This window comes from Colius striatus, chromosome 20 (genome assembly GCF_028858725.1).
Source record: "Colius striatus isolate bColStr4 chromosome 20, bColStr4.1.hap1, whole genome shotgun sequence".
NCBI lineage: Eukaryota > Metazoa > Chordata > Aves > Coliiformes > Coliidae > Colius > Colius striatus.
The window spans coordinates 7,970,323-7,983,524 of record NC_084778.1 but is presented as its reverse complement, the minus strand read 5'-3'; the positions used below and the strand labels follow the sequence as shown (position 1 = coordinate 7,983,524).

General features: G+C 48.3%; 1 protein-coding gene across 1 annotated transcript in view; it reads left to right on the top strand.

Annotated features, from left to right (window-relative positions):
* CAMKK1 (calcium/calmodulin dependent protein kinase kinase 1) overlaps positions 1–13,202 on the top strand; it is a 90,218-nt gene that overhangs the window by 51,463 nt on the left and 25,553 nt on the right. Inside the window, exons 5-9 of the mRNA XM_062012338.1 lie at positions 2,374–2,425; positions 2,959–3,092; positions 3,643–3,679; positions 5,985–6,006; positions 8,109–8,197. Coding sequence (XP_061868322.1) covers positions 2,374–2,425; positions 2,959–3,092; positions 3,643–3,679; positions 5,985–6,006; positions 8,109–8,197 — 334 coding nt within the window. The remainder of the gene's footprint in view (positions 1–2,373; positions 2,426–2,958; positions 3,093–3,642; positions 3,680–5,984; positions 6,007–8,108; positions 8,198–13,202) is intronic.

The following is a 13,202-nucleotide window of genomic DNA, read 5'->3' as shown; positions in this document are numbered from 1 at the left end:
TTGGCTCTTTCATGCATGTGAGCCTGGAAGGAGAGGTTTGCTGAAGCAGCTCTGTGTTGCTGCTGTTACTCACAGCTCAGCTCTGGAAGCCTTGCCCTGCCAGCTTGTGCTGTAATTACCGTGGGGCTTCACCACCATGTGCTCTCATCTCTACTCTTGTCATAATTAAGTGGCTCTGGCCCGTTGTATAATGAAGTTTGCTCTTCTCTCCCCTGTTTGTCTTTGAAGGCGTCCTCTCTTCTGATCCAGCCCTGTTTGTCTAGTAGCAAATAACTGCTGCTTTGAGATTGGAATGAGCCCATGTCCTGGTGCTTCATCCACAGCAGTACAGGTGATTTAGTCATCTCTCTTGTGGCAAAGTAACCTCCACTCATCTCCCCATCTCCCCTAGTAGCAGCTTTCAAGGAGTTTGGGTGACAGCAGTATCTTTTGCTCCCTCTGTTTGTCCCCTAAAGCAATTCTTGTCTTTACTATCTCTGCACTTTCCTGCTGCCTCCAGCCTCTCCCCAGAGCCTGACCCATAAGCGACTAGCCTGATGTGAGCACAGTGGGTGGCATTGGCTCAGTTCCTCAAGCACTGGTGCAACCTGGGAGCTTTCAGCAGCAAATTGCATCTTCTATTTCTTATTCTAAAGCTCCTTGACAGATGGCAGAGGGGACTCAAGGTGGGATTGGCCAAGGGGAGCCTTCTCCTCCTGGACTGTGGAAAAAATAGGTATATGAATTCTTTTAACTTTTCCCATAAATGTTGCTTATGGAGAGGTCTGAGGAGAGTGCAGCAAGTCCTCCAGCCTTGGTCTTGGCCCTACATAGAGGTGGTTGTGTGCATCTCAGATCCTCTTTTAGCAGAATGTGAATCATTTGACTGTCTATATTGGACACAGTGGTGTGCTGAGTAACAGATAAGCACTTCTGAGTCTGTCTCTCAACACCATCATTTCCAGCAGTTGGCTTGGGAGCTGTCAGGCAGGACTGAGAACTACACAGAGTCTCTTCTCAATTACATGAGTGCAAATCCAGAGGCTTTCACTGGATCAGTACCAAAAATAACAATCCTTTCAGCAAGCCCTGATGGGAGGTGGATGTTCTGGGGCAGGGAGGGGCATTGCTGCCAGGACAACAGCTTGGGAAGGAGCTTGCTGGAATGGTTTTGGTGACTGCTGTAGGTGTTAAACAGGTTGTGCAGAGCCTGCCCCCTTGTAAAACTCCTTGGCATTGGGCTGTGTCCTGCAGGACTCCTTGGATAATTATCTGCAGGGGTCACTCCAGTATGAATTACAGATATGGATGCTTAATTAATAGGTGTAACTACCCATTCCAAGGGAAGGAGTATGTCCCAGCTACTGAGGCCATAGACTGTTTTTGTAAGCAAACTGTACCATGAGCTGTTTTCTCCTGCAGCACTTACCTGCTGTGCCACTCAGGGCTGTTGGAGTGGCCCTCAGAAAGGTTATTAATACACAGAGCAGATGGAAGCACAGACACTGTTTATTAGATTTGTGTTGCTGTTTACCACCCTGCTCATGCCAGTCAGATGGTAGAAAATACTACCCTGACCCATTCCTCTTCCTCAGCTGCCTGGATTCACAATAGTGCAGCACGTGGTCAGGTATGAGAAGGGAGGGAAGCTACAGGCAAAACCCCACTTCCTTCCCTGCACCTTCATTGTGCTCCTGCACAGAGCTGGCTTTGCTGTCTGTGATGGTGCAAGGATGGATGACCACAAAGTATATTGTTCATGGTCTTGGGCATGATGCTGGGTCACGTTTCAGGTCCTCTCTAATGCTATGGTAGCATGGAGGAGGTGTATGGGGCAAAAATAGTCTCTGGGAATAAAAAGGCCTCCCCAGGCAGCACAGAGCTGGTGGAAGGGCTGTGTCCTCACTCTGTTCCAGGTCTGTGGTGTAGGTTGCAAAGTTGTTAGCTGTATGGCTGTGACACTCCAGCTCTTTTGCTTTGTAGACCCTCTGGCAAAGCAAAACATAAGGTGGACCAGCCTTGAAGTGACTCTGTCTTGTGGTATAGCCATAGCATCATCCAAAACAGCAGGTGCATAAAGGTCAGCTAAAGCAGCCTGCCTCTTCCCTCAAGCTTCTACTTGAAGTGCAGAATGGATTCTTTTTCCTTTGTCCAACTGAAAAGAAATCAAGCCCATATTCTTGTCTTTCCCATTTAAAAATGCAACTGTTAGCAGTGCCTTTAGGAAAGCCTTGGGTCAGCATGTGTGTGTGTTGTGGCCACCACTAACCAGGAACTTCTTTAGGTTGAGGACCAGGCCTGATGCAGCCCCTGATGCCCAGCATACTCCCAAGTCACAGCAACGAGCACTTTGGCTCTTGTTCAGTTTTAAAGCTGCTGTTTCTTCTTTCTCAGGCTATGAAAGTTCTCTCCAAAAAGAAGCTCTTGAAGCAGTATGGATTTCCACGTGAGTATCTTGCATTTAGAGGTCTGCCTGTTGTCCTCAGCCAGGCATATCTCTCTGTAGAAACATTATCTGCAAGGACTGTGGAACTTGGCCTCATTTAAAAGCTAAGTAGCTGGTGGCTGGTTGAACTGCAGTGGGTAGTGAGGGCAGGCACAGCCACTGGGAAGCTTGACACACTTGGTAATTAGGTTCCTGGCTTTGATTTTCAGAGTCTCTTTGAAGTGCTGACTCTTCCATGTTCATCTGTAAAGCCTAATTAAGTGCTGAAGCTGGGCAGGGCAGAGCTCTTCTCCCCCCTCAGATGGCACCTGGCTGCAGTGGCAGGGCCACAGGACCTGGCAAATGGACCAGGCTGGGAAGCCAGCAGAAGCTGGATTGAAGGAGGCTTGGAAATCTCTGTTTGGGTGGAGACTGTCATGCTTTGGGATGATAACAAAGGTGATGAGATCTTCCAGTCTAGCTGGAGGTATTCTGCAGAGGTGCCAGGGGCTACTGAAGTGGAGCTTTTCCTCACTGTGTTATTGTGATTGCAGGACGGCCTCCTCCCAGAGGGTCAAAAGCATTGTCAGGAGAGCAGCCAAAACCCATGGCACCACTGGACAGAGTCTATCAGGAAATAGCCATCTTAAAGAAACTGGACCATGTCAACATTGTTAAGCTGATAGAGGTGAGCTGCTTCTCCACCCTGAACTGTACTGAAACAAGTCTGGTTTGTATTGCAATGAAAGGATCTTTCTTCAGCTGCTCCCACTTCAGCCAAAATTGGTTTAAAACAGTTGTTCAGAAATTTAGACTGGTGATTCCAAGCAAGACCATCCCAGTTACATATGGCAAACAGCCATACTTATCTTGGGCTTTGGGCTGGTGCCCAGGAGCAGGCAGCTGGCTGTGCTGGTAGAAACAGCAGCAAGCTTTGACCAATGAAACTTGTGTGTAGAGAGTCTGGGAAGGTACACAAGTGCAAGGCTTCAGTGCCATTTTCAATATTGGCTGAAATCAGATTAGAACAAGCAGTGCCTTTACTGTGAAGCTCAGCTTTTTCTGGAGACAGAAACATCTGTGTCCTTCAAATCTCTAAATACTGGCTTAAGTCACTGTCAGTGCTCTGCAGCTCAGCACAGGGAGCAGTAAAATGCTACTTCATTAACAATCTTTCTTTTTCCCTGCTGATTTTCTCTTTTCCCCTTTTCCCCTCATCTCTCTGTTATCATTTACAGGTCCTTGATGATCCTGCAGAGGACAACTTGTACATGGGTATGTGAATCACACATGCTAACAGAACCATCTGGGCTTAGACCCAATTGTGCACTAACACATACCAGGGCTCGGGGTCAGTCTCAGGAGGAAACTTGACCCAACTTCAGACTTAGTTTCTCTGGAAAGTTAAACACCTGTAAAGACAGCTGGGATGGAAGAGCCCCTTGAAGTGTAGGGTAAGGCAGCTTTGTGTCTTAGTACAGCATTTCCTTGTCATGGGGACACTCAAGAGGCGTGACAGGGGCTCTGCCCTACTCTGTGGATGTCAGTTCCAGTTGTAGAGCCAGAGAGAAGGGAAGGCTGCAGGTTGGTCTCTCCAGACTCCTCCTGTAGGCTGTGGGTAGTGGTAGTGACTCTGGAAAGCAGTCTTGGCCCAGGGTGTACCCTCTGACCCTTGCAGAGACTGACCATCCTCCTGAGCCTCAGGACTTCCTAAGACAGCATCACTCCTGCCTTTGACCTCCAAGCCCAGACCATATTGTGGGGTACTCAACTGGGAAGCCAGAACTGACTGTGTTTATGCAGAGGGTGAGGAATTTCCACCCATTTTATCTTCCTCTCTCCCAATCTGTGAAGTGCCAGCCACAGTCTAGCCTCAATTTGAGCAAAACCTAGAGGTACAGGCCTGTGAGGCACTGAGGTGCCCTCTGAGATGGGCCAGAGGAAGGGCATGTCTGACCCTATTACATCTATACTTCCCTGTAACATTTCCTGATGAGACAGGCTCAAAGGCTGCTTCTCATGAAATAATCATGGGATGCTTTTGAAGCTGCCTGTGAAAGGGGGCTCTGCCTAGCAAAGGAAGCTTTTTTGCCTTTGAAAGACCACTTCTCCCTTTTGGCTGAAGCCCCAGTGACCTTCTGGCAGCATTGCAGAACAGCAGCCAAGGCAGATGGGAATGTGGTGGGGAGGGTGGCTGAGGCCATTGTTTTAAAGGCCTGAACTCCTGGGGATGGAGAGAAGGGGAGAGATGAGGTTTAGCAAGCTTTTTTGTTGAGTGAAAATGAATGCATGAGGAAGCTGAAAAAGCTGCAGGGGGAAAAAAACCTCAAACAAAAAACCCCAGAGGCTGTTTGTGGAGCAAGATAACAGTTTGAGAAATGGCAGCAATATCAGTAGGGCAAGTGGGAAATGTCTTGGTCTCTTTGAGAGCCCCGAGGAGGCTGCACTGGTCCCTGGGCAGAGAACAATGGCTGGCTGTGCCTATGTCTGTGCCCTGTCACCTCATTACTGCCTTTGCTCTACCTGGAAGCAGTGTAGACAAATCAAGCTCCTGCCTCTGCAATCCCTCAGCAGCAAGGGAAAGCTGTGGGTGCTCAGTGCTGCTCAGGACTGAGCCTTCTGCAAGTGGCTTTCCTCCCTCCTGCTGCTGAGCCAGATGAAGAGAACACTTTTCTCCTTCCCAAAATGCCTCTTACAAAGCAAAACTAGAGAAAGCAGAGCTTGCTAATTACTGCTGGCATTAAGTAATGCTGTGAGCATTCTGTATGTTCACTGGGAGGAAAGCAGGGCATGGAGGCTGCCAATGGCACAAGGTGGTTGGATAATGGGACACTGCCACAGGTTGCAGCTGCTTCAGCCTGGAGAACAAGATGAGCCATTGCAGGCTGGCCTGGTGTGTTTGTGCCTTCAGCTGGTCTGAGTAGGGCTGCCTGGTGCTTTGGGGAGGGTGATCTGCCTAAATTTCTTGGGAGGTGCAGGAAATGCCTTAAAATCATGAGGGAAGAGCTCTCCTACAAGATAAAGACAGATCATTCTCTGGTTTGCAGACAGGATCAGAAAAGCACCTCCTAATCAAACACTCGTTCGCTCCACAAACCTCAGCTCACACCAACAAATCCTCTCCAATTGTTCCTGCCAGGGAGTGTTTACCTCTGACAGCCTTGTAGCTGTGCTGTTAATTGACACAGCAGAAATAGAGCAACATGTTCTTACAGCATCTTACTTGGTATCAGCAATTTAACAGAAATATCACACCAAACACCTTCCCTGAAGGTACCGAGTCAGCCAGGGCTCAAATCGACAAGGGCTGGCACTGGGAGCAGCAGCAATGTGCTGGGTACATTAGCACCCACTGTCTCCCTGTGTGGGGCTGGCAGGAGGAGGGGAGATTTGAAGAGAATGGATGTTTTCATTTTGCATCCTCTGATGTCCTTGTCATGGGTGAGGGAAGAGAAGCAAGTGGAGATAAATTGATTTTGTAGGTATGGGATGGATGGATCTTTGTAGGTGCAAAAAAAGCCCTGAATAAGCCTGGTCTCCTCTTCTGATTCATTTATGGTTTGATTTCCTTTTCTTGCAGTGTTTGACCTCCTGAGGAAAGGGTAAGTAGCTCTCCTGGGATCCCTTGTGTTGAAATATTGGTGTTCATCATTGGCTTCTGAGGTGAAAGGAAGGGTTGATGTGTACAGTGGGGCAAGCTGCTGTCTGCAGGCAAGTGCAGAGGAGGCAGAATCCAGCTGTAGCTGCCTTTGCAGTGTTGCAGCCTGGAATGATGTGGTGAATAGTAATGGGCTGGGAGGATATGTCCTGGTGCCAGGCTTTGATCCAGAAAACAAATTTGATGTGAATTCCCCCATTGTCCTGGTTCAAGCCCAGCCAGCAACCAAGCACCAGGCAGCCACTTGCTCACTGTCCCTCCACTGGGATGGGGGAGAGAATTAGGGAAAGTGGGGGAGGGAAAACTCATGGGTTGAGATAAAGACAGTTTAATAGGACATAAAAGGAAGGGAAAATCATAGTAACAGAATATACAAGGCAAGTGATGCACAGTGCAGTTGTTCACCACTCACTGACTGGTGCCCAGATGATTCTTGAGTCATGGTGTCCCTCGGCCAACACCCCTCACTCCCCCATGTTCACTTTATATACTGGGCATGACATATGGAATGGAATAGCCCTTTGGCTTGTGCTTGCTGTGTCCCAGCTCCTGGTGCACTCCTGGCCTCTGCTGGCAGGGCAGGGTGAGAAGCTGGAAAGTCCTTGACTTTGTATAAACACTGCTTAGCAATGAACATCAGTGTGTTATCAGCCTTATTCTCATCCTAAATGCAAAACACAGCCCTGTACCAGCTACTAGGAAGAAAATCAACCTTATTGCAACTGAAGCCAGGACACCCATGAGGTGCCTGGAAGAAAAGGTTTTAATAGGAGTATTCTGCTGGGTAACAGCCACATCCTGGCTTCCTCTGGCTCAGGGAGGATGTGTTTGCATCAACATTTATTTGCCACCTGCTGCCTTATTTTTTCCCCTAGCACTAATATATTATGAGAGGCTGTTTTGTCACACTTTTCCATAGCAAGAAGTGATAAGGTGCAGGAGTCTTCTCACTGCTTTTTGCAACATTGGTGCTGATTCTGCAGCTCTGCAGACTCACAGCAAGGTTGGAGAGCTGTGCCCAGGATGGGGGAGACTCCTGAAGGGCTTATTCTTCTCTCTGAGCCTCTTGCAGGTTGTCAGCCCCAGTGGATTGCTGGTGAGAGGCTCCCCAGTCTCCCTGGTGACTAGGCTGATGACTGTCTTGTAGAAGAGGAGGGGAAAAAGTGCTCCTGTAATCAGCTGTGGCCAAGGAACGTGCAGCTTGGCTGAGTGCAGCCTGCCTGCCTGTAGCAGAAAGCAATTAGACTCCATTAGTGGCTCTGCCAGTTCTGCCACTCACATTATTTCTCCCTGGTTTCAGCATCAGAAAAAATGTGCATGAGGAGGGAGGGAAGGCAGTGACAGAAAAATGCAAATGGGAGATTAAAGTCATCCATCAAATGGGCACCAGGGGGAAGGGAGAAATGATCCAGGAAGATTTGCTGCTGAGTGCTGAGGGGAGGAGCTGCAGAGCCTGGCTTTGGTTATTCTCTGCCCAAGTTTGGCTTGTGAGGACAGTGTCTCAGGAGCACTCACTTACATGCAGCTTAGGTCAGGGAGTGTATGGCTGAATGCAAGGTGAAACTGCCGAGCACAAGCAGGATTAACCCCCAAAGCCATGCAGTCCTTAGCTCTTGCTGTTCATCTGCTGGGTAGCAGAAGATGCAGAGCAGCCCTTGTGGCCTCTTTGCCCTCAGCTTTCAGCAGGCACAGGCAGAAGAAGGGCTTTTAGAGGATACTGTGCATCTCAGCAGTGGTGGCATACACAGGAAGGGAGAGGAGAAGCTGACCAGATAACCTTGGCTGTTCAGAGCTGAGTGGCTGAGTTCTGGTGGTGGCTGTTAATCTTGATGTTGTCACTCATGCTGTGCAAAGCCACTCCACACTAGCTGAGCTCACTCACCCTGCTCAGAAAGGAGGGCTGTGCCTCCACCCTGTGCCACAGCACCCAGAGCCTCTTGGGAGCTTGAGCCTCAGTGCTGGTGATGTGGTGATGGAGAACATGGAACTCCTCTAGCAAGGTGTGTTACTGCTGTTCTGCTGAGTTCCTGTCCCTCTTCCCAACAGGCCTGTGATGGAGGTGCCCAGTGAGCAGCCCTTCAGCGAGGAGCAGGCTCGGCTCTACTTCCGAGACATCGTCTTGGGCATTGAGTACTGTGAGTACCACCAGCACTGACAGCAGCTTTGTAGAGCACCTGCACCAGCCTCTTGCTCAGCTGGGGACAAGTCTCTTGACTCTGGTGGGCTGTCAGTTGAGAAGAGTCCCCTTTGATTGCATGTGATGGAGTTTGCAGTTGGTGGTGGCCCCCTCAGCTCAGGTGTACCCAGGCAGTGTCAGATGCCAGGTGCAGGTGTTCCTTGGAAAGGGCATTAGGAAAATAATGGCTTCCTTTTTTCCTGCCATCTGTCTGTTTGTACAGTATCTTTGAAGGCAATAGCACAGCCAGAAAATGAGTGTTTGCAGTGGCATGGGCTGAGTTAGCTTCAGCTGGAACAAATTCCTGTCTCTAGGTTAGCAGGTCAAGCACTGGCCATGGGGAGAGCTGGCCAGTGGCACAGGGAAGGCATCTCTCCTTGTCCTCTCCCTCTGCAGCACCAGTCTGGGTGACTCCCTGTCAGGGAGATGGCCATTTGGGTGTGTTTCCAGGCTCTGTCCAGACACTCCAACAGCAGAGTTCCTCTTTGTAGCCTATTCAATTATCATCACCTTTTTTTCAGTAAGCCTTCTTTCAATGTGGCTGGGGACAGATTCTTTGAGTGCCTATCCTGGAATACAAGGAGGCCATGATAGGTCTATAAACAACAGCAAGGACTTTTCTGGCCTCATTGTAGTTGACATGTTCCTGCTGGCATGGACCTGGCAGGAGTGGGAGGACAGTGGTCCTGGAATTGATGACACAAGGTAGAGTGGTCTGTGCTGGCATCTTGTGAGTGCAGACCCCAAGGAGCAGTGAGGGCAGGCTGATGTTTCCCTGTGTGAACTCTTAGCAGAGCTGGCATGCACATGTCACCTCTTGCTCATCACAGACAGGAATGTGAGACTGTCAGATGGTGCATTTTGACCTTATGCTGTAGGTTTCATGGCTGGGCTTCTGACCTGTGCCAGCAGTGTGAGGATACTCATCAGAATTGGTGGTTGCTTTCTTTTCTGCAAGACACACATCTGGAAGTAGCAAGCACAGTAGATCTGGGCATTTATGGGTACAAGACACGTCCATACCATGCAGGGGGTGTGGGGCTAGTAGCTGGCATTACTCCCATGCTGTGTCTGTATTACACTGCACATTCCCACTCCTCCTGAACCTTCTACCACTATTATCACCAATTCACTCACCTTAGGTCCCTGCCATTATCCTCAACTCTGCTGCTTGTACTGGAGCAGTTCATGCACAGGGTGCTGGCAGGGCCACACAAAGCATGATCTCATGAGCAAGGTCATGAGCAAGCTGGTCTGCAGTTACTGCTTCTGCACCAGCTGGGCACACTGTCAGACTGGTGGAGAGCTGCATTTGTCCCTGTGCCTCATTGATTCTGCTGCCCTACTTCCATAGTGTTTAGTGGTGTCATCGTTGACTGCTGCTTCTGTGCACTGATGCACTACAGAATTGACTATGGTTGGACAGCTGAATGTGAGGTGAAAGAGTCAGTACAACTTCTGCAGAGGCAATTCATGCCCCTCAGATCTCTTAGTTATTCCAGAGGAGGCAACAAGTGAAGATGATCCTGCTATTAGATTGTGTTTTGGTTGCCAAACAGCTTTTGATTTGATCCATTAACAGTGGCTCATGAAGAAGCTCCTAAGTCCCTTTGGTTGGATGGCTTCTTGTGGGTTATTAACTAGATGATAAGGAAAGTCAGGTTCCAGCTTTTGCAATGGAGAGAAGTCACTTCTGCAGTAAAACAGGAATCCATCATGTGGCCTGGGTTGTTCAATATCTTCCTTAAATGGCCAGAAAGAGAGTAGAGTACAATGAGAGATTGATGGTGACATCTAATTATTCAGGATAGTCATCATTAGAACTGATTGTGGCCTGGCAGGAAGATGCCATGAAAGCAAGTGATGGCATCATAAAATTGCAGATGAAAGTTCGTGTTGCTGGCTGCAGGGTAATGCACAGAGGGGAGAAACACCACTAAAAATACATACATCATGATGGGCTCTAAATTAGCTGTTCTCACTCAGGCTTCATTGTGGAGAGCTCTCTTGAAAATGCCAGCTCATTACTTAGTGACATTCAACAAAGCTAACAAGATTTGGGCAATTATTGGCAATGAGATACAGAAGAAAACAGAAAATGTCATTATAGAGTTATGTGGCTCTGTAAGAGCTCTTGGGTACAGGTGAAGAGTATCTTGAATATTTGGTGTGATTCAGCTGAGCCTGTCTTTGAAACAGCCCTCTAGGATGAAAAGGCCCAAGAAGGGTGATCAGAGTGGTCCTGAAACATCTTAGGTAGAGAGAAGGAACATCTTCTGTACAGAGATTAAACCAAAGCTCTTAAGATTTGATTTCATGAGAAGAGAGGACACAACAGAGGCTTGTAACACCCTAAGTGTTAGGGAAGTGAACAGGGAATGGATCTTCTGTCTCTAAAAACACAAGAACTAAGAGGTGGCAAACAATAACCAGGTGGCTAGTTTAAAACAGAAGGAATTGTTCTTTCACATAGCGTGTAATTAAACTGAAATTTGGTGTTAGGGGAGATAGCAGGTGCCAGAACTAAATGGGCTGCAAGTGATTAGACAGATCTGTACAAGAGCAGAACATCAATGACAATGGAACATGAGGATACAGGCAGGGCTGGGAGTGTTGGTCCTGGAGGTGTTACATCTCTCTGCCTGATGCTTTTCCCCAAGCTATTGACCCTGGCAGGAGACTTTTTGTTTGACTCCTCTTTCATCATTGTCCTTAAGGTTATCACTGTGCTGTCCTGATGGCAGAAGGAGCTGCACTGTGCCAGGCTCTCTGAGACCAGTTTAGGTTAACTTGGTGTCTCTCAGGTTTTAGAAGCCTGACTTACTTTGGCAATGCACACACAGTTTTGGTGACAAGTGTGAGGCAGAGCCCACAGAGGGAGGGACAATGATGCTTGAGCGAGTTGTCATCATCCTGAGTTAATAAACAGTGCAAAGCATGAAAAGTCAGACATAGAATCATAGTCATTCAAGTTAGAAAAGACCTTGACATCAAGTCCAGCCACTAACCCAGCACTGCCACATCCACCACTAAACCATGTCCCTTAGTGCTAGATGTGCAAGACAGAGTTATGTCACCCTCCTTGTTTAGCCCAAGGTGAGATTTTTCCATCTGTTTCAACCTTAGGAAATAAATACCTGCTTCTTTCACAAACCAGAGGGAATTGTTTCAAATGTGCTCACAAAAAGCCAATGTGTAGCTGTGTCAAAAGTAACATTTCATGCTGCCCTAGTGCTTTGAGACTGGTCTGCCTTAGTTTCATGGATCTCTGGTGATCCCTGCAAGCACATCAGCTCCCCAGAGCCAAAACAAGCCCCTCACTTCTACAGGGCTTTTGCTTAAGACTCACCTGTCAGCTGAGAAACGAGTCTCTTAGCATGACAGACCTTGTTGAGGCAGAGGAAGATGGGTTGCAGTACCCTGACCCATCTCCATGTTGAAGTGCACCACCATCTGATTTCTCTGTCTAAAACCGGTGGGTGGTAATAAAATGAATGTTTGCAAGACTGACAGTCCAGCAGCTTCCAGGTGCTGCCAACATCAGTCACATTGGTGGAAATGTAGATATGAATGTGAAGCTCAAGACTGATATTTTTTTTAGCAGTTTGAAGGGCAAGGACTGCAGCTCTTTATATTCTCATTAGCACTGACGATATAGCAGAATGTGTCAGCCTCAGCTGGGAGAGACAAGCTCTGCTGTGCTGGATGCTGCCAGCATTAACAGTTCCTGCTTAGGGGAAACTGGAGAGCAGCTCTGTGGAGAGGGACCTGAGAGTTCTGGTTGGCAGCAAATTAAACATGAGCAGCAGTGTGCCCTTGTGGGCAAGGCCAATGGCATCCTGGGGGGCATCAAGAAGAGTGTGGGCAGCAGGTCAAGGGAGGTTCTGCTGCCCCTCTGCTTTGCCCTGGTGAGGCCTCATCTGGAGTCCTGTGTCCAGTTCTGGGCTCCCCAGCTCAAGAGGGACAGGGAACTGCTGGAGAGAGGCCAGTGCAGGGCCACCAAGATGATCAGGGACTGGAGCATCTTCCTGATGAGGAAAGGCTGTGAGACATGGGGCTGTTCAGCCTGGAGAAGAGGAGACTGAGGGGGAATCTCATTAGTATTTACAAATATCTAAATGGTGGGTGTCAGGAGATTGGAGCAGCACTTTTTTTATCTGTTGTATCCAGTGACAGGACAAGGGGTGATGGGAAGAAGCTGGAACACAGAGAAAGTTCCACTGAAACATAAGGAAAAAGTCTTGTAGTGTTTCAGTGAGGGAGCCCTGGCCCAGGCTGCCCAGGGAGGGTGTGGAGGCTCCTTCTCTGGAGGTTTCCAAACCCACCTGCACACGTTCCTGTGTGACCTGATCTAGGTGGAGCTGCTTTAGCAGGGGGTTGGACTGGATGATCTTTAAAGGTCCCTTCCAACCCCCACCATTCTATGATTCTGTGAAGTTGAGTTTAGAAGATAGTAACCAAAAATCAGTGTGTGGGTAGCCTTAAACAGAGGGAGTAAAACTGGACTAGAAATTACAGGATGCCCAAGCAGTCCCAGCAACAGGAACAATAAGGTGCTTTATTTTGGACTATTGAGTAACCACTTATTTTATTAATGAAAGTTAAAAGCAATGTGTTGTCAGAACTGCTGGTTAAATGCATGGCAATTATTATGTAATTACAGAGGAAAAAGCACACCATTTGTGCACACTGAAGCAAAAGTGTTGCCAGGCAATCTAGAGATTGCAAGGTAATTTTAATGGAAGCATACATAATTGTTATGTAATTTGGGAGACTCCATAACCATGCAGCTGCCTGTAGCTCTCTCATCACAGCAGCAAATGCATCATTGCTTGTTGGGTTCTGTTAAAGCAGAAGTTGCAGACTGGATTGGTGCTGGAGCCTGTGAGGTGTTAATCAAGTGAACTCAGTAATGGTGTGTGCTCAGTCCCAGCCATGCTCCCTGAGTGATGGACAGAGGCAGG